The 27187-nt window shown below is 38.8% G+C and overlaps 1 protein-coding gene across 2 annotated transcripts; it reads right to left on the bottom strand.

Moving 5' to 3' along the window:
* Positions 1 to 1021: 1021 nt before the first annotated feature.
* AFG3L2 (AFG3 like matrix AAA peptidase subunit 2) lies at positions 1022 to 27019 on the bottom strand. 2 transcript variants are annotated; one of them, XM_063326501.1, is made up of 17 exons: positions 26812 to 27019; positions 22270 to 22369; positions 21734 to 21802; positions 20083 to 20198; positions 18993 to 19145; positions 17531 to 17605; positions 15917 to 16041; positions 13145 to 13418; positions 12422 to 12559; positions 9042 to 9195; positions 8337 to 8444; positions 8063 to 8188; positions 6890 to 7000; positions 6127 to 6242; positions 4977 to 5177; positions 3130 to 3324; positions 1022 to 2036 (listed from the first exon to the last, which is right to left on the bottom strand). In XM_063326501.1, the coding sequence occupies exons 1-17, from the start codon at positions 26932 to 26934 to the stop codon at positions 1794 to 1796; spliced, it is 2427 nt and encodes an 808-aa protein (XP_063182571.1). In that variant the 5' UTR covers positions 26935 to 27019; the 3' UTR covers positions 1022 to 1793. The 2 variants fall into 2 exon arrangements, with proteins under 2 accessions (XP_063182571.1, XP_063182572.1); XM_063326502.1 differs by having other exon boundaries at positions 15917 to 16038.
* Between the last annotated feature and the right edge of the window lie 168 nt (positions 27020 to 27187).

Below are 27187 nucleotides of genomic sequence, written 5' to 3'. Positions count from 1 at the left end.
GAATTCTGACCTTTACAACATAAGCACATTTAGTCTTCAGCACTGGCTACAAATTGCCTGTTCCAAAAAAGTGTTCAGCTAAATGAGGAGGGGAAATAGAACAAATGAGGCATTAATACAGAATACAGAATACAGGACTAGAGCATATGTGTGGAAATCAGTCACTACTTTACCATGCATGCAAGATTTAAGTTTTACAAAACAAGCTTACTACTGCAATAAATCATCCTAAGCTTGGACTCCAATAATAAAGCAACTGAAGTTTAGTCAGGATGCTCTCTTGCTTATCATTCATTCTACAACAATGAATGCAATAGTGATACTCAGAAGTGTTAACAACTAAAAATGCCTAGTAAATATGCCCTCAATGGCTGTATTTGCTGTTTCCCTTGTTCCTCTTCACTGTAAAGCCAGGCAACAGAGACACCAACAGCTTCATCATAAAGAAAAAAAAAAATCCCAAAAGAATGATTTCCATAAACAATTTACATCATGTAACTCAAGCAAAGAGCTTGTGTCTGACCTTTCCGAGACAACTTTTCCCTTTGTCGTCCTGCTTTGCAGCATGTTGCAACACACAGATGGAATCAATCAGTAGTTATTCCCTTAACCTGCCCTCTCAGTCATAAGCCTCAAGGGACTTGTTGTCCAGCAGAGAAGCTTGGTTCGTTCCCCTTCCACATTTCACCCCCCCATCCACACTTCTCTCTCTTCTTCTGGGATAGGGAGACCATCAGTTAATTTTTGAACGGCTGAATTCTCCAGCTGATAAACCAGAAGCAGATGACTACACTAAGACAACTGTATTCAACTAAGCAGGGTGGGGGGACAGGGAAGGAAGCTTTAGGTTAAGCAAACCAATATGAAACTCAACAAGCTGATTTATCACCTTTGGATGCATCTGCTGATTTTGGTATTTATGAGCACAATCTTGCTGCCCTACTTTAACAAAATTTTACGCTTAAGAGGAAGTTTTGTATTGGTCTAAATCCTATACCAAGGAAACAGCAAAAAAAGGGCAAGCTTTGTTCAGAAAAGTACTGATTTTATTGACTCAAACTGTATTTACACAACACATTCATATGTTCAATATCTTACAGAACTCTGTAAAAAACTGACTAATAAAACTGCAGGAGCCAAACTGAGTTTCAGACTTGAAGACACTGAACCATGAGTACACTTTAAGATATTTAAGTGGGTGTCCAGTTTCACTGTCAACTTACATGGCAGTTCTCTGTAAACAGACTCATTTTAAAATCAAAATGAAAGGCAGAGGGGAAAAGAGTCAGACCAAAGAGCTGACAGTTTTGCAAAGCTAGTACTTTGTAAGACCAGACTTTTGGCTAAGCATTCAACAGCGCATTTTGTACGATTCTTTTTCTTTTTGGAAACAGGTCACATACAGGTATACTTTAGATGAATAATCAAAAAACTTTAATTTATTTTAAGCTTACATACATTTTTAAAATAAGAGAGACCAGTGCCACAAAGTTTGTGCGTGAATCTGAACTGTTTCAAAGTTTGTGAGGCTCCGTTCTGGCATTCCACTGCAGCTCAAATCCAACGTATGTTTCTTCAGTTGACAAATGAAAGACGATCATCTTTTACCAGTGAACTGATGATATCGCATATGTAAATTGGGAGCAGAATATCCTTATCTCATCACAAGAGATCACTCTTCCACCCATCCCTAATACAGTTTGGTTGAATAAATATTTTTTTTGTTTTGAAGTACAAACTAGGTGAGTTTGTTTCTCTTCCAGAGTGCAAGTCAACATCACCACACACTGCAGTTAAAATGGCATCCCTCCTCTGATCTGCCTAGCGACCTGCTCAGCTGTTGTCTCTTCCTTCTCTTTTTCACGCTCTTTGTTCCAGTCTTTAAGGCCTTCTGGTAGTGAAGTATCCTCATCCAAGCTTCCTGTACCTTCAACAAATTCTTCATAAGTAGACTTTTCTGCAAACGGTCTTGGGCCAAGCAAGTCTAGCATATCACTTTTATCAAGTACTTCTTTCTCCAGTAGTCGTAGGGCAACCTGGAATAGCAATAAGTTATGTCACACAAAATACCTAAATTGGCTCTCTTTGAAGAGTTTGTTAAGGTAGCGTGGGACCAAATTCAGCACTGATTAATTTAGACAAAAAAATCAGGTTGCTCAGAGTTCACCGAATACATGATTTTTCTCCCCTGTGAGCATTTAGGTACCAAAAATACCATTTTCTTAATCCTACTTTTAAGATTTGGCAAAATGCCCTCCTTAAGGCAACTGTTGCTGTTGTTGTTGCTTCAGAAGAGCAGTCTTGCACTGCTGCCAAAAGGCTCCCGAGGCAAGACATTAAGCTATAGATGAAAACAAGCGTTCCCTTCCTTATCAAACCCGATGGTTCAATAGGGCTGCTGTTATGTGACAGACTGAAGAGCGCCATAAAGTTACAATGTGTACAACACCATACCAGTGTAGTTTGTAACCTTCTTGGGTCAGTGAGTGCATTGTTCAGCACAAACCATATTCAGTATCTTTTCTGGGATGGTGACCTACTACAGCACCGTTTACTGAATCCATACAAACTTGTCCTCTGGTCAGTAAGCCGATCACATGCCTGCCCTGGAAAACTATCCTTTTGCTGAATCAGGCTTTCTGGTGTGGAGGAAGAGAATACGCACAAGGGCACCCACCGCTGCAATGAGACAGAGCACAAGCAGCTGGGAGCAGGGAAGGCAGAAAGATTATTTTTATTTAACATTCAAAAAGGAATTCAGAGAAAGGAAGTTATATGGACTTCCCTTCTTACAGAGTTTCTTTTAGCCTAATGAATTGGAATCTTGGTATTTCATGTTTAAGTTTCATACTTGTCTAATGTGTCTACTAAAGCCTGCTGTAGTAGACAGACCTTAAAGGGGGGAAGGAAGTTAAATCAAGTTCATGAGGCTTTCAGAGGTGTTGCAACACAAAAGGAGATGTCTGTTTACCTAAGTCTTGTGATACACTCTCAAAACTACATCGAACAGTTTTTAAGCAAACTTTCTCATATACTTTATATATAGTGACTATTTTTAATCTATTTAGTTCAATTCAGATTCCAGCTTACCAGCTGAAACTTGGCAGCTAAAAATACTGTAATGCTCACCTTTTCCACTTCTGCTTTCTTCTCAGTCAGAAGACTTACTGTCCTGTCATAAGCGATGTTAATAAGTGACCGTACTTCTTCATCGATCAATCTGGCAGTTGCCTCGCTGTAAGGTTTCTCTAATACCATGTCTCCTTGACGAGGGAGATCAAAGGAAATCTGCCCTACTTTTTCATTCATACCAAACTGAACAATCTGAAGAAAAAAAAAAGAAAAAAATTTTAAAAATCAAACAGACAAGAGAGTAACATTTTAGGGTACGTTGGTATAAAATCTGGTAAACAAAATTGAAAGGAAGAATTCATTTTGCTATGACCTAATCTTTTCCTCCAAAACCAACCACCCCTGAAAACTCAAGTCCACCTAAGCTAACCTACCTTAGTTGACTTTCACTTATTCCTTTTTAATGATCAAATTGAAGCACCCAAATACCACCATTTACAGGTGGTTACTCGTGATGGACATAATGCTTTGCTGTTTCAGTACTAAGATACTGCAGAAAAAAACACTTCAGCCTTCATTAAGCAGTAAAACTCTTTTCCTTTACCAGGAATATAAGCATTTTTCCAATTCAAAATGCTTCTGAAGTACAGCATATTCCACTCACCCACAAAGATAAGTTAACTTAAGGATTAGAGGGTCTTGAAGATTTTGTCCTATCATATGTAAAAATCATATGCTATACTTCATCCCAAGACATCTCCCTACAAAGGTGGAAGTGATTCTTATCTTGCTTGACTCATTAATGAATATTAATCCCTCTGGTTCCAAAATATGGATGTTTTAAGTTAATTTTATTCCAGAAGAAGCAGAAATAAGTTCAAACTGATATTTATATATGCACTCCATGGTCACTATCAATTTGATGGTTACTAAAGTGGCACCTTCTCTGCTTGGCCTTGCAACTTGAACATAGCTATGACAAAGAATATTCAGAATTCAAAGAGAGCTCACCATTAGAGCCGAGCATCTTAACCTGCTTCCTTAAGAATAAGTTCTGTACTTTTATTTAAGCCCCCAGTTCTCTTTGGAGACAGTATGTCTGGTTCACGTGAACAAAAGTCTTTATTTAAACATTCTTTAATTTAAAATTGAAGGGGAGTCACTGAAGATCCCACACAGCTAACTTTAACAGCGTCTCATTACACATTTACTTCCAGAACTGGGGCAACAAGTGGGTGTGGTTTGGGGGTGGGGGGTAAGTGTCCTGTAGGGGAAGAGAAGTGCACACTAAAATGTCTCTCTTGCTCAGCATGTGAGTGTCTTACAAAATGACAGCTCTTGTGTTGATGCAGGAAATGGAATAATGCACCAGTGTGTAACACAGCTACACTTAGGTGAGTGATTACATTGATAAGATTCCAAATTACTCATCTACGATGGCTGATATGGTACAAACACAAACTAATTTCAGAAGCCTTAACTGACAGCGAATACTGCTTAAATACAAGGTTTTCTGGATTTAGTTACACATGCAAATCCAAATCGGGTCTTCAAACTGGGCAACTGTAAAAGTAGGATCAGATGATGAAATCTGAGCACTAAATTCCATTTTACAAGTATACGATTTCCACATTCATTTGAACCCAACTGCAGCATATATGCTCCTGTGGGCAGACGTAGGAGAGTAATCAAAGCCTGGACTCTTGTTGTAAGACTATAATAAAACACTTGAGTCATCATCATCTCTATACAATAGCAGCATAATGTTTAATCACATAATATTTTTTGAAATTAGCCTTTTGAGGGACATACCTGATCAAATTGCATCCTTTCAAAATATTACTGTTAGGCAGTAGATAAGGAAAACTAAGAAAAAACCCCAACCCCCACAACTCTGCACATACCTGAGCATATGCACTCTGGGTCACCTTCTTCAAGTCATCTTGGGCACCAGTTGTAATTCTTCCGAAGAAGATTTGCTCAGATACACGTCCTCCCAGAGTCATGCACATTCTGTCAAGTAGTTGCTCTTTGGTGTAAAGATACTGTTCTTTGGGTAAATACTGAGCATAACCCAGTCCTTTACCACGTGGGATAATAGATACCTACAATCAAAATAAACAGAATGCTAGAACTAAATAGTGCTAAAAACCATAAAGCATTCTTTGGTTTGACTTAATTTTTAATACCACAACCTATACCATACTCACCCTTGAAGTTTAATTCAGACATTATTTCCATTTACAGTTTTGCCCTCATTGTGATTTATCCTTAAAAGCCCTGGCTAGTTCTAAACTGGGATAACAACTACTAGAATATCTGAAAAGAAAGGTAAGACCACCGTCATATCTTTTCCAAAGATTGTATGGTATTTTTTATATCTTTTAATGAAAATCCACAATTCTTTCAGAGTTACGTATTGGCCTTTAAGTATTCTGTAACAGATATACCATTTCTGCATCTTTAGTATCTGAATAGTTGGAGGAGTTCCCGTGTTTATTAAGGTCCTTCCTTCTAGCAGTAAATTGTACAAGAAGAATTTTAAGCTTGAAAGTCAGACAAGGTTAAGAACACAGCCAAGCAAAACTACAAATGTTAAAGCAAGTTTCGGATACTGAGGTGCTTCTTCCTTTATCTTCAACTTGTCAAGCTGTGCATGCAAAAAGCAAATTAAAACTAAGATCAGTCTCTAGATGATCATTTTTATAGTTACATTCCTGAAGAGGTATCTACCTGCATAACCTGGTAAGATTAACTAAACCACTGATCTGTACTAAAAGCCTCAGAGAAAAAGCAGCTATCAAGGCAGGCAGATTCATGGGAATACCAAGTCCCTGTCTAAAGGCATTTATGCTACAAACCCTCTAACAGCTTAGTCAGAAACAGTTAAGAAAGCTACAAGAAGTGAATCAAAAAAAGTACTCTAAAATTTACACAATCTTTTGTGAGATTATGTGTTTTAATACCCTCTCAACATTGGGGGGAGCGGGAAGAGAAGAAAGAGATGCTGTCCATGCCACTAGTAAGTTACTAGTTCAAATTAGTTTTCTTTACCTTTAAGAGTGGGTCAGCATGTTCCAAAAACCATCCTGCAACTGCATGCCCTGCCTCATGATATGCTACTGTCTTCTTCTCCTCCGGTTGCAGTACTTGAGTTTTCTTTTCCAAACCTTTATAAAATAAATTCGATTAATAGTTTCAGACATACGTTTCTCCACTGAAATCCCTTATCTCATCTAGAGAGACGGTGAGCAGTACTTAGATCTAACGTATACAATCTATAGAAAAAGTTTTTAAAAAAAAAAACCTAAAACAAAACTTGCAAGATTTAGAAATTTGTATCTTCCAAGTTTTACTGTAAGCTTGTCCTTAGTTAGATTTTCTAGTTTCAAAGTATAAGTTCTTAAAAATATTCAAACATTTAAATGAAACATTTGCACTTTAAAAATCAAATAGTTTTCTAGACTATTCCAGGCTAACAGCAGTTAAAAGCATTGCCAAATCCAAACAGCTATTCCTCTTGCCATTTTGAAGAAATTAGAGAAATGTCCGGATGAAGTTTCTCTCCCTACTCCTTTCTCCATTACAGAAGTCAGCACTATAGACAGGATACTTCCTACTCAAGTCTCCAGTGTGTTTAGGAGAGAGAAAAAAAAAAAAAACAACAAACCTTGAACAGGAGAAAGATTCAAAGTGTGGCTTTTTATATATATATGTATGTATATATATAAATATATTAAAAAAATATATATATCTCAAATAGGAAGTCACCTATTATATTACAATTTTTGAGAAGCAACTGATGCGATTCACCTACCTCCAATAACTCTTTCAATTGCTTGCTCAAAATGCTTTTGGTTTATAGCATCTGAGAGATGCCTTGCAGCAATTAAAGCAGCTTCATTACAAACATTAGCAATATCAGCACCTAAAACCAGAAGGCATGAATTACTGATCATTTTCAACAACTTTCTCTCAGTCTAGCATAAAGATAACCTTACCTAGAAGTAGAATTCTACAGATTCTTATAGAAAATCAAAGGTAATCCTCTGAAATAGTTCATTACATATAGCTTAATTCTTTAAGAGATATTTAAATACACGCACTACAGTTATAGGATTTAGGATTTTTCTCTTAGGTAGACAGCTACTAAATAGAACTTATTACCAGTTAAGTACTTGTTTGATATATATCCTACCTTCTGTAAGTTTTCTGTTGGCAACAGACTGCACTTAGGGCTGTATATATTTAGCAGAATAAATTTCCTACATATGGATCCAGTAATAGCTCAGACCTTGATGTATCTCTAGAGGATATCCTTTCATATTACTGGCTTCAAGCCATCCGTGTCTTGTTAACATTATTTGCAGCAATGCTATTGAGATAACTTAACTTTTTAAAAACCATCACTGTGATTGCCAGAAGTTTTGACAATCAGACCTCAGAAAACCAGTTTTATACAGACCACAGAAACAGTGGAGAATTCAACTACTGGTCAACAGCGATTTTAAATGAATTAAATTCCAAGCCAGCAATGAAAGTTCTTATATCCATTCCTAATTCAACACAAGGTTAAAACACATTTTCCAGGGAAAAGTTTTTATATTCAGAAACAGAAATCTCCCTACAGAACGTGCACACAAACACCACAAGACCCAGGTCTTCTCTAGTAGTGCTCAAAGAATCCAACAAACATTAAAAGGAAGAATACACACACAAGTGATAGCAATGAGAAATCTCTGGATTGCTTTTACTGAAGACAGAAGAAACTGCTATTTGGTATGTCACCGTGATTGAGGCAGACGAAACTTAAGACCCTCAAACATCTCCTACTTGCTCAAACAGGCAAAGAGAATTTTATGATGTACCAGTAAATAAGATAAGAGTACTATTCAGAAGATCAAGTGCAAGAAAACCAGTAGTAGGGAAATAAAATGTCTACAGCTTATATAGTAAATGCAGAAGAATAGTGGCATTAGGAGTCACTTACCAGAAAAACCAGGTGTTAGTGATGCGAGTTTTCTTGCTAGGTTATCTTTATTTAAGATGGTGTCTAATTTCAGAGGTCTAAGGTGCACTTTGAAAATAGATGCTCTTCCTTTTATATCTGGGGGTCCTTTAAGATTAAAGAAGTATGCTTTTACTTTTCACAAATATATATATTCTAATTGAATCTGTGCAAGGAAGTTACACAGTTATAGCTGCAGTGATTTCAGTGGTATTCTACAAATGCCGAAGTATGTTCTGATGCAGATAAAACTTACCAATGTAAATCTGCCTGTCAAAGCGTCCTGGTCTCATTAGAGCAGGGTCTAAAATATCTGGCCTGTTAGTACCTGCCAAAATGACTACATTTGTGGTTGTATTAAATCCTGTTGAAGAAATGCAATAAAGAGAAAATCTAGTAAATATAATTTTCAAGAAAAAAAATAAAACAGAAATAAAAAGACTGCCTGCTTTACAGGGCCACATAAGAACTGACAGTTAAAACAAATGATCCTAAAGCTGAAAATACTTCTATTTATCAGAGCATTGTCCAGCTTTTCATAACAAGCAAAAAAACGACCTTGGGCTCTGCTTTGTGAAGTACTGTATCAAATCCTACTTTATCTTCAAAATACAATAATAGATTAACTGCTCAGGAAATCGCAGAACCAGCATGGGCAACTGTATTTTATTTTTTTTTTTTTACTACAGACAGACTGGTCTCATGCAAAGAATGTTTTTTGGCCTATTCAACTATGACAAAGAGTTATCTAATGCAGAATGATGGTTTTCCTGAATGAATTTTAGCAAAACATCAGGCTGCAGCGAAATGAGTCACTATTCTTCATTTTAGGAAGCAAGGAAACACACTCAATTCATATTTAAGCTAGAACCCAAATCTTGGTTAAAAGGTCTGAACAAGCATATAAGTTCTTTCCCTTATCCTTGTTATTATAATGTAATATTAGATGTTAAATACTTACCATCCATTTCTACTAGAAGCTGATTGAGTGTGTTCTCTTGTTCACTTTGTCCTCCAAAGTTACCCCTTCCTCTCTTCCTTCCTACTGCATCTATTTCATCAATGAAGAGAATGCACGGGGCATTTTTACGAGCAAGAGCAAATAAGTCTCTAACCTTAATAGAAGAACAGAAATACATATATCAGATTGGTTTGTAATGGTTCAGAGTTGGGGGGTGGGTAGGAGGGGAAGAGATACACCAGCAACAGTATCACTGTATTCTAGGATGGTTGTTAATAAGTAGTCCAAAGCTTCCAGCCAGCTCTCAAGGCAATGCTAAGTTACACCGCAGCTGCTGCTCAGCAAGAATCACTAGTGTGGAGGCCCATGGGTTGACAAATCCTTTCTCAATCCACAAATTATTAAACAACTTAAAGTCTTAAGAAATAACCACTTTTTCTGAATAACTGAAATGTATCTTCAACTTCAGCTCTAAAAGCCTCCAAACTTCAGAAATGTAAAGCAAGATTTCTCTTTTAAGCTCTTCTTTAATGTATAGTATTACAAGCAGAACTGGAATATGAATGGGCATGCTACCACACAGTCGTCCTCCATACTAAGGAAATAAAATCTTCTAAGTTTTTCTGCAATTAGAACAGGGTGATGTAGCTCCTACAGTGATCTTAAGGCTTACTTTACAAGCACTTACCATTGTACTCTAACAATACGCTGTTATAAATATTGACTCTTAGCCATACTGTCTTCTCCACCACATGGGCTAGAAAAACCGAATTCACATCCAAATATTTATTTGGAAGCCAAATTAACTTCTAGAAGTCTGGAAAAATGGCTAAGACCTAAGCAAGTAGCGGAAAAAAATTGTTGGGACTTTCAGATAAGTAAAGATATTACCTATCAAATTCTACTGTAGTAGTTACACCACAATGTGATTGGTTTTAAGACACAACATTACGATGTTACTCTGCTTGCAAACATATCTGAAGGACCTCATTAAAACCAGTTCAGCAAGTTAACAGATCTGTAACTGAGGAATTGAACTGGAGCAAACAGGAAATGAAAAATTACGGAAAAATTTTCACCTGAGTGGGAATTACATGCAGCTCAGAGCTTTACTACTTTATACTTTAGAGATGCAATTAGAGAAGGCTTCTCCAATGACAAACAACATACAGCAGATGAAGAGATGCGAATTTTGGACAGTACGCTCTACTACAGAAGGTCACTAATTTGTAAACAGAATTTGAAAAAAGTACAATGAATAAAAGCATGAAGGAACACGATAAACAAGGAGAAAGTGTCAGATGCTCAAAGTGAACTCTCTTTTGGTTGGAAAAAGACAGAGATCCAGAAATATGCAACTATTTTTCATAAGGAATGGAACTAAAAATTACCATAATGCATATACACTAAAAAAAGTTTTAATCCTAGTATATCCAAATTCACAAATAATCCTAGGAAATGAAACTAAACCACACTCTCATCTTGTTTTCTACAGGCATCAGAAATTATCAGCTGTGTTGAAACCTTGATTCATAGCCAAAGCAGCAACTGTTATATCAACAGATTTCACTCAGTAGTAAAAGCTCATAGTCATCTGCACAGACCAGTAGGGAATGGTTAAGTCACTTTGCTTTGGGGCTTTTCAGGTATATTGGCAGCTAATGACAAGGTAGTTTCTGAGTACTATTATTATTTCAAGATACCTAATACTTACCCAGAGGATACAGATGAGTTTCTTTTCTTATGGTTTCTCAGTAAAGTCCCTTCTACACTGCCTGCCTCCCTTTTTCAAGTCCACTCATCTTCCATACATGATCACTATCTTCATATCCTCTGGCTTTCAGTTACCATCCATGTTTTTTACTGTCTATTTCCCTACTTTCTGTCTATACCCTCTCGCCTCCACAGCGGCTCCTTGTCCCAGTTTCTTTGTGCATTTCCAGTCTCTCTTTGCATCCTCATTGAAGCCTCCACTCCCAACTAGCTTCTGCATTTAACTTTCCGAACAGCTCCTGCTACTCTCAGTTCCAAGCTCCGTGCCCACCTGCATGTGTCCCCACTCCCCTTCCCTCTTTTCAGAGGATGCAAAGTTACCTGGCTTCACTTCATCTTTTCCCACATATATTACTGAAAGTCATCCAGCAAAAGACCATCGGAAGAGACTCAGGCTTGCAAGTGGCATATGCATGCACAGCTGTGACAAACTAAGGACCAAATCTTGGAAAGTTTATCTGCTAACCTTTAACACATCTAGACATGTGAACACTGCACTTTTTCAGGGCTTCGCAGAACTCAGTCAAAATGAGTTCTCCTGTGAATTTTCACAGGACAAAATCGCATAGATCTGTTAAGAGACATTCCCTGTCAAATTTCACATTCAAATCACAACCCTAAAGCACTTCTATTTCATGCTAGCAGAATTAGTTTTTAAACATGAATAAAACCCACAGTACACTTTAAGTCTGTTTGCAGAATTTGCAGCAAACAAATACTAGTTTTCCAAAAGCGTGTCACCTTGCAGTATACTTTTTAAGGTTTAAGACAAGATGATTGGTGTTTGGTGAAGGTATGAGCTGTTGGAAATGGAGTTTTGGACATTATGAGGAATCTTATCTTTTTGTGTTGCCCGCCTCATTTGTAAAATATTATCATATAGAGTGTTTTTCAGCAGATTTAAGCGTCATTCCTTTCTACACAGGAGAAGACAGATTTAAAATTGAATGTTTGAAATGTAGTTGTAATAAGAAAGTAGTTAAAGAAAAACGGATGTATAGAACAGAGCTAACTCCCTCCACTTAATACATTTTAATGAGCTATTTTACGACAGTTAAGCCAAAAAAAGCACAAAAAACATCAGACAGATGTATTTACCTAATTAAATCATCTGATCTCCAGAAATCAATCATTAGCTCCATGACCCTCAGACTCCTATTTCAACCAGAAGTTCATTTGTGCGTCCCAGACAACTATTTATATCTAAAAGTTTAACACCACAAAGAGAATAAAGTTCTTCAAAGAAACAGGAACAATTTAGAGCAGGAGGAGACATTCCCATAGCAGTAGTCACATGAACTACATGTTTCTGACCCAGCTAGTAAAGTTACTTCAGAGCAGAGCTTGGTGAGTTCTGTTTTCTTAGGTTCCTGCAAAGAGGTAAACCCTTAAGGTCCCGATGGCCTTAAGCAGTTCAGAAGTTGAACTGCTTTATTTCCTTTTATGAAAGGTATATTTATGACTCTTGCGTTTAGACAAGCATCTGGCATCAACTGTAAGTAATCCGCATAGATGAACGAATTTCAGCTATAATCAAACTGTTTGCCTCGCAAACTTGACAATGTCCTTTCAACAACCAATACTGAAATAAAGGACCAAAGACTTACTCGAGCTGGACCCACACCAACAAACATCTCTAAGAACTCCGAGCCGTTGACTGTGATAAATGGTACGTTAGCTTCTCCAGCTGTAGCTTTAGCTAGAAGTGTTTTCCCAGTACCTGGAGGACCTGTCAGAATTGCCCCCTGCAAGAGAAGCAGGCGTATTTTCCTCATGAAGAAAACATAATACAAGCCTACAAATTATCTTAAAAAACTGAAAAAGATCTACATGTTATGATGTTGAGTCTACTAGCTCTTCTTCTACCAGTCAAAATTGTGCAAGGAAACAAACTGAAGATTCATCTCTCATTTAAACCAACAAAAGGAAAAAAAAAATTAGCTACAACATTGCCATGCTGTCTTAGATTCACAGGAACAGTTTTTTCTTTGACTGACATTGAAAAAAAAAAACAACCCAAACCCAAAAAAAAGGTATGTCATCATATGCGCTCCCATGACAACATAGCCAAACAATAATTCTATAATAGCTATATACAAGAATGATGGTACACATGCATGCTACATATCATTTCATGGGAACAGATGAAGTATTCCACGAGGTAAGTCTTCTGGCACCACAGTTATACTGTTGGCACTTAATGCCTATTTTTTTTTTTTTTTTTTGAGTGTGAGAAAGCATCTGGAAAGCATTGCATATGTAAACATTCCTAGTCCAATTTACTGAGGGCTACCAAAAGAATAAAGTCTGCTAAGCCATCGTTCCCTTACCTTTGGAATTTTTGCTCCCAGATCCTCATATTGTTTGGGATTTTTCAGAAAGTTAACAAACTCCATTATCTCTAATTTGGCCTCCTCACAGCCAGCTACGTCTTTGAATTTAACATCTATTTCATCCTTAAGGACTTTGGCTGTGGTTTCACCCACACTGAAGAGTCCACCCATTCCACGCCCCGCTCGACCTAAGCCTGCAGGGCCTCTTCTTAACGTGTACAGTAGAGAACCAATAATCAGGATTGTAGGCAGCAAACTCAGGAGAAATGATCTGTGGAGAAAAAAACAAACAGCAGAAAACTACATATATTACAAAAATCCATTACTGCATGTAACACGTACAAAATGTTGATTCCATCCATCCTGAACAAATTCTCTATTAATTTGTAATGTTTACGTTATTGCAAGTTGTTCATATTGTGAAATAACCAAAATAAATGTGAGAACAAAATAAAGATTCTGAAGTACAGAAATCAGAGAGGCCAAGAAGCCTCTTGTAACTATAATTAAAGGAAGATATGGAATTAATTTTTCCTTGCCCATCCTCCTTCCCTCACAACCCTGGGAAAACGTAAATTAATAATCTTAGAGGGTAACACATTTCTACACTTGATGTTTAACAAGTGACAGTTTTGGGGTGTTTTTTGTTATTTTTTAGTTGTTTTTAAACCAAACACATCATCGAGTGACACTGATGAGTTATACAGAGAAAAACTGCATTACCTAGTAAACAGAAGTAGCTTATTTTCTGTGCCCTTCAAAGGTAAATTCACAGGACTAGTTTATGGAAATGGTTATATTGTCAAAATAAGTTGTACTAGGTAGCATATAATCAGCGCAAGCTACAACTTCAGGCAAAAATTTCTCCCCAAAAGATAATCTTGCCCTTATTCCCTTAGGTCTTTCTCCATTTTCTTCTTCTTTCAATATGTCTATTTCCCTTCCCAATGGCTATAGGTTTTTGTTTTGTTGTTTTCTGGGGGGTTCTGGGGTGGGGTTTTTTTTATTACTTATTGCCCATTATCCTTCACTGTCTGTCCTCCAGTTTTCTAGCATAGCTCTGTACAGGCCAAAAATCCTAATATTAACACAGTCCTCATTATCACAGTATCTGAGGATTGCAAAGATTTTTTCTGTGGCAAGACCTTCAAGGAACAGCTCACAAGCAGTTCTGTCAGCAGTCAGCAAAAACAAAATGCTGAAAAGAAGCACTACCACACATGAGCACAGGATTTCCAGGCTTTACTGATATCGCACATTTCTGAGACGAAGAGGAAAAGAAGGATTTTCCCTATCCTATGTATGTATTCAGCAGATTTTGATCTGGCAGGGAACAGCAGTACTCTGATCACGTACCTGCTGCTCTCTCCTGTTTCCTGTGGCATTTCTGGGGCAGAGCAAGAAGTTACAGGCAATATATTCTATGAAGAACAGACACTGAGAAGGAAAGGGTCAGGAAGAGGGGTTCAGCAAGTAACAAGATTTGTGCGAGGTTGAAAAAGACACAGGATTTGACATACTTTTCCCAGTCTGCTGTGAGTAGCCTCAGGCTGACCTGCAGCCTCTTCACACAAGCACCATGTTGCCCTGTCTGCTCATTTTTTCCAGATTTGTTTAAATAAGGGCTGAACAGGATTATTTATGGACCATCCTTAAGAGCACGCCCCATTAGACAAAAACAGAAGTGAGGCAGAGACAGTCTGTAGAAGAACAGGGAACAGAAAACCTCCGAAGTATCTGAAGTTGCAGGATGGTCCAGAGTTAAGGCTACCATTTTTCTTGTTGTCACCAAGACAAACAGGCAGCAGCAGCTTGGTAAACACATTGCAGAAATAAACAAAACTTTCCCCTCCATCCCCAACAACTGAAACACGTTCCACAGTATCAAGAATGAAAACATATGAGGGAGAGCAAATGAGCCTTTTTCATTAGTAATACAAGCTACTAGATGCAAAGTTGAATTTCCTGGTGGTACAAAACCTATTTCACAGATACCAGCAGGAGTCATTTTCAAACTGCTGACTTAGATCAAAATCAGTTCTTGGGATAAAGGATTACACCTGTCTTTAAGCCATTCAGAAAACCACATGTAGTGTCTTCTAAAGCCCAGGTCAATAAAACTCATCTACATAAGACCAATACAAAGAATACAAAAAAAGTATTGGAGATATTCTTCCCTACTGGGGAAGCAACAAGGCCATAAAAACAACGTCAGTACTATTTTTCTTAACCAATTTAGAGATTAAAAGCAGGATGCGTCTTCCAGCTCCTGACAACAGGCAGGATAGTGTGAGTTACTTAATCACCAATTTCTTCTCTTTTTGCAAGGCCACAGAAATTGACTTCTACTGAATTTATGGCCAGAAATCGATGCCTGTTATATCTCAGTCAATATGCTGTAGTTCTATGCCCTATTTTTTCTGTCCAAAAATCTGCAGGAGTGCCATCTTTCGACCTTTACACTGTGCCTGGCTGACTCCGGCTCTAGTCCAAATCACTTGGAGGAAGAGCTTAAATGAAGGAAGGACTAATTGTAAACAGAAAGATTTATGTAATAAGAAGCTATATTTAGGGTAAGAGGATATGGATTTCTACATAGACAAAGTAGCGAACAGCTCCTCTTACAGTTAACATTCAAAAATAAAATCAATTGTTATTCTGATAATACTGCCACCTAGTGAAGCATAAGGTGCATGTCTTACAACTCTACTTTTCTACTGTAAATACAACCATTATTATCAAGAGACTTTTTTTAAAGCAACTTCTTACCCATCACTCTCTGTTGAGTAGACTACAGGCAATCTGTTCTCCACTTCTATTCCCAGATCTTGCTGCACAGTTTCAAGATTCCGTTCAAAAGTGTCCACACTACCAATATTAAACCAGACGTACTGCTATAAAAAAAAGCAGAGATCACCACAAAGTGCCCTATCTCCTTTCAGCTTCATTACAAGACAACTTCCAACATATACACAAGCAAGTCTCAGAACAGATTCAGATCAAAAGAAAGTTTTAAGTTGCCTTGTAAAGCGTGCAATTGATCTAAGACTCACCTAATAAATCTAAAGCCTACCAACCTGAATATACTGTATATGTTATTGCCTCTACAGAAATCATACACCCAATAGTCTTGGGGCACTTTAAATAGACTGAAATCCTGCCATTTTCTCCAGGAAAAAAATGGAAGGACAGCAGGTAAACAGATCTTTAGGAGGGAGCTATGCAGTCAGAATAACACAGAGCACTGAACTGGCAAACACAGCAGCCATACAACTTACTGTTTCACCTGAAGGTCTCAGCCTTTCTGATTAAGAAAAGCAACTCTCTACTTTTGGAGTCCATATTATCTTTAAAGTTAGCTGTTTTCACAAAAAACAGCATGAACTTACATCAGACACCAGAAAAAAAAAATCCAGACGTTACTTTCGAACAGTGTTGAGATTTGGTTTTTCAAGAAAGTCTCCCCTTTTACACCATGACCTGCCTGACTTGCCCCTACTTACCCTAATATTTAAAAAAAAAAAAAAAGAGAGTAGTCCTAAGTATTAACTGATTGAGAAACTAAGGCAGCTGGTGGTATGTGGGCTAAAGAGTAGGTATATAAATAAGTCACACTGAAACCCACTGATGAAGTAATTGCTGCAGATTTCACTTTATCCGGGAGGAACTTTCAGACCTTGTTTCATAAAGTCAGTTAAAAAAAAAACTCCACCACCTACGAGGACATAACCTAATAAAGCTTCTCTAATGCTTCGTCTAAACTTTCTACATTGCGTATGGGATTTTTTTTTTTTTGTTTAATTTTTAAATAGGTCCCTGTCACTGAGTATTACTCTTTGGAGAGCTTCTGCCTGCATCACTCTGTTCCTCTCTGTGCTACTAGAAAAGAAACTTCCTAAAATAAGGACTCTTCTCAAGAATGAGAGTTCTCAGCTTAGTTTTAAAGACTATAGTATCAAACGTAGACAAAATTAAACATTTCTCTTTGTTTTTCAAATAACTGTCTAAAAGCAGTCTGGAACAGAAAAGATCCAAAAGTATGTACAGTTATGTCTGGGATTTTCTTGAGCAGATGGAAACCAGCAGTTAGAAATAAAGAACCTTAAGCAGTTTCTCACTCTTCCTGTTTGTGTATTTGTATTAAGAGCATGGCGACAGAAAGGAACTACTCGCCATAGTTTTAAGATATCTGTGGCAAAACAATTAGTACAGTAAAGTGAAAAAACCACACAATATAGGATAATGTAACAGTAAGGCAGAAAACATGTTTTAGATTAAGAAATCATTAATGCTCCAGAACAAGTTTTCTGCATCAAACTTTCCCTAAAAAAAGACTGCTTTGCTGTTTCTAATGTCTCACATATATGTATTAAAAGCGTTTACCCATTCATGAGGAGACTTTCCTGAAACAAAGATCACTCTAACAAAGCGCTTGTTCACCACTTCAAGTCTGTCCACCTGTAAGAGGAAAGAACAAAACTTAAAATGTGTTAGAGTGTACGGTCACTGCACTTCTATCACAGCTAACAGTGACGTATACCAAATATGAACCTGTTCTGTTTCCCGGTAAGGAGAATAAAATTCACGTTGGTTCCACAATCTACAGTTTCCCATTAGGAATGGCATGAGGAATCATGTATGTAATCAGTAAGCAAGAAATATTGGTATATTAGACTTTAGATTGAAAGGACAACCTCATACCCTTTTTCAAGGAAAAAAACCCAATGCACACCTCAACCCAAATTACAGGTACAATGAAATAGTTAAACTATACTTTATTTCAGTGGTCAAATGCCAAAAGCAATAGACCACATGACTCAAACCTCTTGTAGCAGCTTCCAAAACAAAACAAGCCAAACCAAACAGAGTGAGGGAAAAAATTTTGCTCTTACAACTGTTTCCCTAACATAAAAGGCTTCCTGTGCTACCATATTAAACACAATAACATCAATTAGATAAAGAAGAATTTAGTTGAGATAACACATACCATATAAACAAAAATCAAGAACTGCAAGAACTGAGCTGCAGGTTTGCAGATAGATACTATTAAGCATTTTATTTTTGATAGAATAATTCTCAAATTGTTAGTTTCTTGAATTTGACAGAGTCTCTTTAGAAGGCAACTAAAGTTTCTTCCCATGTTTCTTTCCTCTTTCCATAAAAACCTGGTTTTAGCATCTTAAAAGATTTTTAAACTAGCAATGGTTCCACAAGTTGGGCCTGTACACAGACTAGTAAGGTTTCCCTGAATTCAGTACATGCGGCCATTTCTAGCAAAATTGAAGAAAAACATGAGCTAAGAAGCCACTCTAGATCTAGCCTGACTTCATGCAAAACTACCTAAACACCTTTGTTTTGAAAAGCATATAACCCCAGTAGTGCCGATGTCATCTCCCCATTCTCCCCACTAACTGGCCACCAAAAGCATTTGATGGCTATATATTTAGCTTATCTGAATATCCAGACTGCATCTTACAAAGGCCCAAGAGACTTAGTTTTGTGCAACAACTCACTTTCATAATGCTTTTTTGCAACAAGGGTTCAGGCTTCGTTCACTGTAACAGCTAAATTAATCTTTTTACTGAGGTAGTGTTTTACTGCTTCACACAAATATAATCAGTAAGGTTGGCTGGGTGTTCTTCCTCTTTTGAACTGACACAAATCTTCACACAGACATCCAGAACATCAGATCAAGGAACCGATTAAGATGAAGTTTAATCCCCTTCTCCCTCAAAAGTTACTCGAGTCAGTTCTCACGCCCACAGATGGATGAATACAAGCATAAGCAGAGAGACAGAAATAAGCATCTTCAGCACACTGATTTTCCATTCCCCTCACTACTCACCACTCCTTTAGAAAGATAGTTATTGACAAAGTCTTTCCAGGTGATTTCTCTCCCAGGTACCCTGAAGAAGAAGTAATATACAACCATTGTCCAGAAGAAAGAACTTCCCACTACGTACATCCGAAACTCCCTGACATCCCATGGAATGTCACCCTAGGAGATGGAGGAAAAAAATGGTTTTAGAGTCTGTAATACAGTAAGAACATAACAAACAGGTTCTAGTATCCATTTCTGGCTTTTATTCCCTGCCCTCAAGGCTACCACAGAGAATATCAAACGAAGCTGTATTTTGTTGTATCAACAAGCTTCAGTAACTTCAGATACAACTGAGGAATTACAACCTGAGTAGAAAATATTAAGTGTTTTACAAATAGTAATTGAACTGTATTTTGATCTATGAACCACTTTTATAAAAAAAAAAGTTTTGCCATCTGTTATATGACCTTTTTCTCTCCATTCCAAAACAATTTTCCCTGCCCTCCAGGACTACATGCAAGACCTACAAAAATAAAGGGTAAAAAAAACCCCAACTAACAGGAAAAACCCAGGAACAGGGAAAAAAATTACGCCCATTAAGTAATATCAGGAAAATATTCTTTATATTCTTGTACTGCCAGATGCTGTAATCTTTGTGCTACAGCTAAAGACAATAAATACAAGTTTTGAGAAGAAACTTATATAAGTATTCCATTAAGGTCAGAAGACCTAACAGTAAATTACATTTAACTAGCATTGTGTGGTCATCAAGTTTTACAATTTGACATTCTGAAACAAAATATGAAGGCTTTAAAGTCCTGAGGGTCCACTATAAGAATACTGACTACTAGCAACCATATTCATATAGCTTAAAACTCCCTCAGTGTTCCTGAACCAGAGTTAGATGCCTCAATGTATACACAAAGCTGTTATTTATGAAAGGGACGGAGTGGGGAGCCACCTAGAGCCAGTTACTATGAAATACTAGGCACAGGAGGCTTAAGGAGAATTTAGGCAGTCAGAATAGGGCCCTAAAAAGCAAGAAAACACACGAGGTTATTACATGGGGACAAAACAGTTAGTACCATGAAGAAATATATTTTAAAGTCAAGACCTTCTGTAACCTGGTCCACCAGTTAGTTTCTTCTTTCTTGCCACCTTTTTTTCCACCGCTGCCACCTCCTCCACTACTAGGCCCACTAGGCTGTCGGGCACTAGCTTGCTTTGCTTCTAAAAAAATAAAACATAACAAAAAAATACATCTTTACATCTTATGCCAATCTCACACTAGTTTTTATCAGTTTTAAAATTAGACTCGTTATGAAAAATGAACTCGTTTGCAATGCTACAATAATTAGAAGATGGGAAAAACTCTATTTTCCATAGAAAAACAGGTACATAGTCCATCGACTGGCAGAGAGACATCTAACTCATACAGTTACTATCAGGAGAGACATCTGTTATTTGTATAACTGATTACACTTGCGTACCAAGAACTAAAAGTGTCCCAAATATAAGGATAAGCCTGTTATGGAGACTACATGAAACTTATTTCTACTGCACTAACCTGAGACATGTGCAAGACTATTCTAAGTGTTTTGTTGGGGGTTGGCAGGGGAGGATTGGTGGGGTTTTTCATTGGTTTTGTGAAGGTTATGTGTGTGGAGGGGCGGGTGGGGGCATGAGATTGGGTTTGTGGGTTTTTTTGTGTGGAGCTTTTTTGTTTGTTTGTTTTGGGGCTTTGCTGCCTTGGTTGTTTGGTTTTTGTTTGTTTGTTTTTTTAAAAAAACAACAACACAAGCTCTAAGTAACATCTCCTTCTCCCATAATTCACCCCTCCAGTCTACTATGGTCCTCTTACAGCTCAGGGTTTATCGATATCGCAGGCTGGCATCCTTTTTAATATTCTAGAGACAAGCACAGCACAGTAACAGCCAGTTAGAGCTGAGTAGTTCATCTTAATCATTCTTCTACTCATCCAACATGGCATGGCATAGCATAGCATGATATCATATGTCAACATACTCAAGAGGGCGAGACGGAGCACAACACTAACACATGCTCCTTCCAACCCCAGCTCTTTCAACAGCTTGGTAGTTTGGGCATTTAGGCATGACACTAGATTTTAGCAGTCAAGGCCCACTGGAAGGGAAACTGCTGCTCCTATTACTGCTCTCGTAAGAGACTCACAGAGTTCCTGCCTCTCCTTGGAAGACATGTTCTGTAGATTGCTGATATAACAGTGTGTCTGTTATTGCTAATAATTTCCAGATTCACCCCCCTTCTTGTAAAGGTAGGGCTCCTTCTAGCACTGCCTCCACTAACGCCTCTTTCAAGCAGCAGGCTACATGGTTGGTCCTGGCTAGAGAGCTGGTTCTGCATCCTCACCCAGAATGACAATTCTGGTTATTCTATACAATGAAATGGATATTTTATCTTGCTCTAGGAAAAGCTGAGAACTATACATGTAGAGACTCTCTGAATGCATGACTACATCAACTAATAGGAACCAGTAAAACAAGAATTTAAGGACCGCATTCCAACAGAAGCATAAGAGAAAATAAAAGTTATTCCAGAAGATATACATGATATGAAACAAAGTAACATCTGAAAAAAAATAATTATCAATTTGCATTTTTAAACTAATCAAATACAGAAACACCTTCGCTAAAAATAAACAAAAAACCCAAACTCACAATGTTATGCTAAAATCTAATAAATACACATTCCACAAAAAAAAACACAAATCAAGCAGCTTTTTGTACCTTTTGCTTCTCCAGATGTACCTTTAGTTCCATTAGCTTTCTTCCCATTGGGAAAATATTTTTCAAATCCTATTGAGAAAAAATTAAAGAGCTCATAATTGCTTTTTAGTCTACAATTCTGTCATTACACTTCAGAAGCCACAAGCTGAATGTATACAACAGCAAAGCTAGCAACATACAGACTGCAAAAATAGTTTTGTTCTTGACTTTTTCTTGAAGAGTTCTAGCAAGTTCCCATAAATAAATCTACTAATGTTGACAAGAAAACGTCAAATGTATTTAATAAGCTAAAGTAAAGCTATCCTTTAAACCAGAGACAGACAAGCTTAGTTGAAGAGAAAATTGCATTGCATAGCGTGAAGTTGAGCAAACCACAGTCATTCTTTATTAGCTCCTAAAAACTCCATAAATCAATGTTCCATCTCAATATTACAAGGACTTCCTTCCCCACAGACAATAAACCTAGATGGCACACAAGTGCAGTCCTCAGCAAGGAATGCAGTCTGCTTCACTTCACTGATCAAAGTTATAATCACCTTTGGGAGGCTGAGAGAAAAGCCTTCTGCAAGCAGCGATTACACTTGCCAAGACAGTACTTCTGTCGGTAGTAACTCCAGTGGTAACTTTTTCACGGAGCTGAAAGATGAAAAATAAATATAAAGCAACAAGAAGGTGCCACAAAAATCTTCAAGCTCTCCAGCAGTCCTGAACTGCAGCAAGTCAGATATTACTTTACAACAGACTTTGTAATAACTGCTGTGGACCAGAGCATAAGACAACAGTAGAAAAGGAAAAGTCATCGAATGGGTAATTTCTATAGCAAGGAAATTTTTATTCTGTTTGTTAAGAGCAGGGTTTCATCTTACATACAAATATAACATTCTTCATTAAAAGAGAAAAACCAAGCAGGAAACACTATAAGCTATGAACATTAAATACTACACACTGATCCTACAGGAAATATTTCATAACACCAGCCGAATGACACTAACTGTGATTATACAAGCATGATCCACACAGCCCTGAATTATGTTTTGATAAAGAACTGCAACTTTTTCCAAATAGTTAAGAACCTCTAACTTCTGAACATGAAAGATGTGCTTGAATCCAAAAGAAAGGGATATGGCAGACAATGCTTACATCCAGCTAAGAAATCAACAGAGGAGGAATACCAGTTCAAAAAGCAGAGCTAAACTCCTATGTAGGTAAAGATCCAGTTATAAAAACACAAACCTAAGTCTATCACACCTTGATCTAAGACTGACTGTTTACTGTTGTCATTTAAGTGCAATGAAGAAAATAAAATATTTTAAATTACTAATTCTTAAGAAAACTTTTGGTATTGTAACTGAATACTTAAAATCAGAGTAAACTGCAATTTTATTACAGAGAAATCAAACCCCCTTTCTTCAAGAAGGACATATTTTAGATAAAATCCCAACTTATCCCCTTCCTAAGCTTTCTCAGTGCTTCTAAGAAAAAAAAAAATTCACGTCAAGATTTCCCTGCATGATGACTTTCTTTATGCCCTATAGAGGTGCTCAGTTGCCTTCTGTTCATTTTGAATAGAAGCTATTTACTTTAAGGGCCAGAGAAACAGCAAAGAACAACCACAACCAAAAACCAGAAAACAACAGGTCCTGGAAACATGACTCAGGGTACGTATGCAAGACAGCAACCATCCATCTAGGACTAACACCTCTAGGACTATGTCTGTGAAGGAAAGCCCAATGTTAGCATCTCCATAGCAATTTTGTTATAGTCAAGTTACAATGGTACGATATTTTTGCATATTAAAGAAACTTGTAGGATACTAGATTACATGGTTAGACTACTCTAGGGATGCTGACATATCATTAATTGAATTCTAACTCTCCTGAAGCCTTCTGTCTGAGAGCTTCCCCTTCCACAACTTATTAAATGATGAAATACATTAGACTTATTTCGAGCAGCCACCTAGTTCCACCTGCTGGAACCAAAAGGAATACCAAAACATCCTTGTTGCTTCTTTTTGCTATAGACTGAACTAAAGAATTCTTAGGGTGCTTGATTCAGACGTTATTTTGTGCCACTGCGTGTCTTTGAATAAAGTCTGATACTGAAAATCCAAGACGATATTTAACTGATCATGAAAAGCATGTACAGTGCAGATAGTCTGGAGAGCAGCTAATATAGAGAATAGCTACTAGGTCCAATACACTATGGCCTCCGATATAAGCAATTGCATCTGTGCTCCTAGAAGCTTTAGGACAAGTGGCCACAGACCAACCTATCTCTAGTTCAAATACAAACAGATAGTGAACATCGTAGCAACAGATGAAACTCAAAGACACGTCCAGTAATATTGACTTTGTTCTATGTCACCAGTCTCCTACAACACCAAAAAATTTGGGAGTTATTTATTCCACAAACTCAAGATTACTTTGTATTTGTAAAGAGACAGGAATATTCAGAAGCCTTTACTCCAACTAAACTAAAGCAACCGCTCCCATTTAAAAGAAAAATTTGAGTAAGCCAAACCCAACTGCCTGCCTCAACTAGACCAGCTGGGTTTATTACAGAATTAAGTTATAGTTTAATCGGTTGGGGGTGGAGGGAGGGGGGGTGGAGGGAGGGAGGGCAGGGAAGACAGGGAAGCAAAGGAGAGAGAAGGGTAAGCAGATAGAGCTTTGAGGCAGACCTGAATAATGGAACTGGTTTGTTGCTAGATTGTCTCTACAGATCCTAAATTCTATGAATAAATGCATAGTCAATGGTCAAGTTAATATGCAGAGAGCTGAGTGTTTTAAAGCTGTTTTGTGAGAAAAGGGAACAACTGACTTATGGCATGTTCAGTAACGGAGTCTGAGAGGAGTGCTTTTATGCCACCAAGAAATCTAGGTGAGTCAATTTACTGAAACATGCAGTTTCCTTTAACCATAGCATTCCACATACCACACTGCACAGGAAACAACTGCTTGGGTTTGGGTTTTTGGTTTGTTTTTTTTTTTTGTTTTTTTTTTTTTTTTTTTTTTTTGACTCTGTAAACCATCAGCATGAAAACTGATCATATTGATCCTGATATAGGACCTGCCCCTGCACTGGCTGGCAAAGGGAATGCCACAGCAAGCTTAGCTAATATAAACACACCCACTGCCTAAGTAGAGGGAAAACAAACAAAGCACATTTTGACTGGATGCTGTTTTGGGCTATCTACCAGGAAATTCTGCCCAGCTTCTCTCAGAGATGAAAGAACTGTCACAGCATACAAGGCAAAAAAGTCTATCCAATATTTTTTTCAAGCAAACCTTGTAAAACCTTCCTAAAAAAAAAAAATCAAGACTTTTTAAAAATAGAAATTCAAGATAAGCAAAGTACACAAAGGTCAGTTTTACAGTTAAAATAACCCAGAAAATGTTACTACTCCAGAGTATAACATAAACCCAAGATTTGTAACACGAAATAAATGCCTTCTCCATTATTCCAATATTAAATAAAATAGGTAACTTTAAATAAGCAGAACTACTGCCTCTACAAAAACTTTCTAACTGTAATCCATTTTTTAAAAACTGAGGCTACACAAAGCAAGAACAGAAAATCCACTTGCTTAGCTATGTAAGCAAAAGTCCAAGAATCCGTTAATTCTGTAAAGTTACCAGTTTACAGCTATATCCATAAACAAGTTCCAAATCAAACAATATAAAATGAAGCCAAAAGACTTAAGTTATCTAACACTCACCAAAATATTACATAAAAGCATAATGGGGGGGTGGGGACAGAAAGCTGGTAAAGAAATCAAAATTAATGCAAGTTACTCCCATTTTTTTTATTTTTAAAAGAAAGATCCAAAAAAAATAATGACTTTTATGAAAACCAAGTCCCTTGTTTTGCTACCTATACACACACCCAGATGCTAGGATGAATGCAAAGTTCCCTTCATAGTTCTTATGCCCCATTCCAAATAGGAACTCGCTAAATTTTATTGACAGAAACGAGAATTAGCTTCCTGACAGATTAGCAGTACTGCTGACAGTGCTTTATTTACTGTTGTAATGATGTTCAGCTCTAACCAAACAAAAATACAAATTCAGCACTGAAAAACAAGACACATATTTATATTTAGGATTAAGTTACTAACAGCCTCATGTGTATTCATCTCACAATTACCACTGCCCTACTGATAACCTTCATACCTACAAAGGTGCAATTATTCTCCACTGTACGCTACAGGAAAATGAAGCGACCTGCCCAAGATGCCACTGAAAGGTGCAGGAATTAAACATCTCCCTTTTCCCAAGCAGCAGCATAGGCCTGTCACTCCTCCCACGCGTTAGGGTTGACAACAAGGCTAACAGACATCTTGTAATAGCTGACAGCCTAAAACATCGCGATTTCATAGTAGGCTCAGATCCACGCCCCCATTGCCCCGTGCAATCCCAGAACGCAAACAACCGGCCGCTCGCCTTCTCCTTCCCAGCACGTTCCCTCTACGCTCACCGACAACCCAAACCCCCCGACACGAACCGCGCAGCCCGCGGCACAGCCGCCACGTGCGGACAGCCGCCGCAAACCCACCCACCGCGAGTCACCACCCTCGAAAAGCAGCGGAGGTACTTTTGAGTCAGGCGGAACACAGCACTTGAGAACCGGCTGGGAACCCGGCAGTACCGCCGGCGGCAGCAGCTCTCAGGTGCCGCCTTATCATCTCCCTCCTCCTCCAAGAACGGCTCTCCTTCGGCCGCTCTGGCACTCGAAGAAGCCCGCAGCGCCGGCGGGCCCGCACGGAACCCGGCTGCCGTTTCCCGGCCCATGAGGCGCTACGCTCCCGCCCCGCTCACCGGCCCTCACTCCCCGCCGCCCGGAAGGGCAGGTACCGAGCGGCCGGGGGACCGCCCCTGCCTGAGAGAGTGAAGACGAGCCGGGGAAGGCCGCGGGGAGCCCTTGGCCCCGGGGCAGAGGGACGCCTCTCCCCGCCCCATGGTCCCGGGCAGCGCCGGGGCCGCACCGCGTGTCACCATGGCAACCGGAACCCCCCCCTCCCCGTTCTTACGGCCAGCGGACGGGGGAGCGGCCGGCCAGGCCCGTGCCCTGCCCCTCACCTGCGCCAGGCAGGGCCTTGCCGCCAGCGGGCCCCTCCCGCACAGCAGCTGTTGCAGCAGGACCCCGGGGAGCCCTCGGCGCCGGCAGCTCCCCCGCGCCAGCAGCAGGTAACGGTGCGCCATGGACCCGAGCGGAGCCGCCGCCTCAGCCCAGCCCGGCCCGGCCGCCGCTGCCCCGCGTCGCGATCACCGCTGCCGTCGCCCCACCCGCGACGTCTGACCTCATCACGCTGCCGCGTGCGTTTCCGCCTCTACTTCCGAAGGACCCCATCCGAGCCCCGCCTCCCCTCGCGGAGACCACGCCCCCTTTCCTCCGGCCGCGCCCACCACAGGAAGCCCCGCCCTCCCCCGGTGCTACCGGCCGCGGCTGCGCGGT

The sequence above is a fragment of the Chroicocephalus ridibundus genome, chromosome 2, assembly GCF_963924245.1.
Source record: "Chroicocephalus ridibundus chromosome 2, bChrRid1.1, whole genome shotgun sequence".
Lineage (NCBI taxonomy): Eukaryota > Metazoa > Chordata > Aves > Charadriiformes > Laridae > Chroicocephalus > Chroicocephalus ridibundus.
The sequence above is the reverse complement of the archived record's forward strand: the minus strand, read 5'-3'. Positions and strand labels throughout refer to the sequence as shown.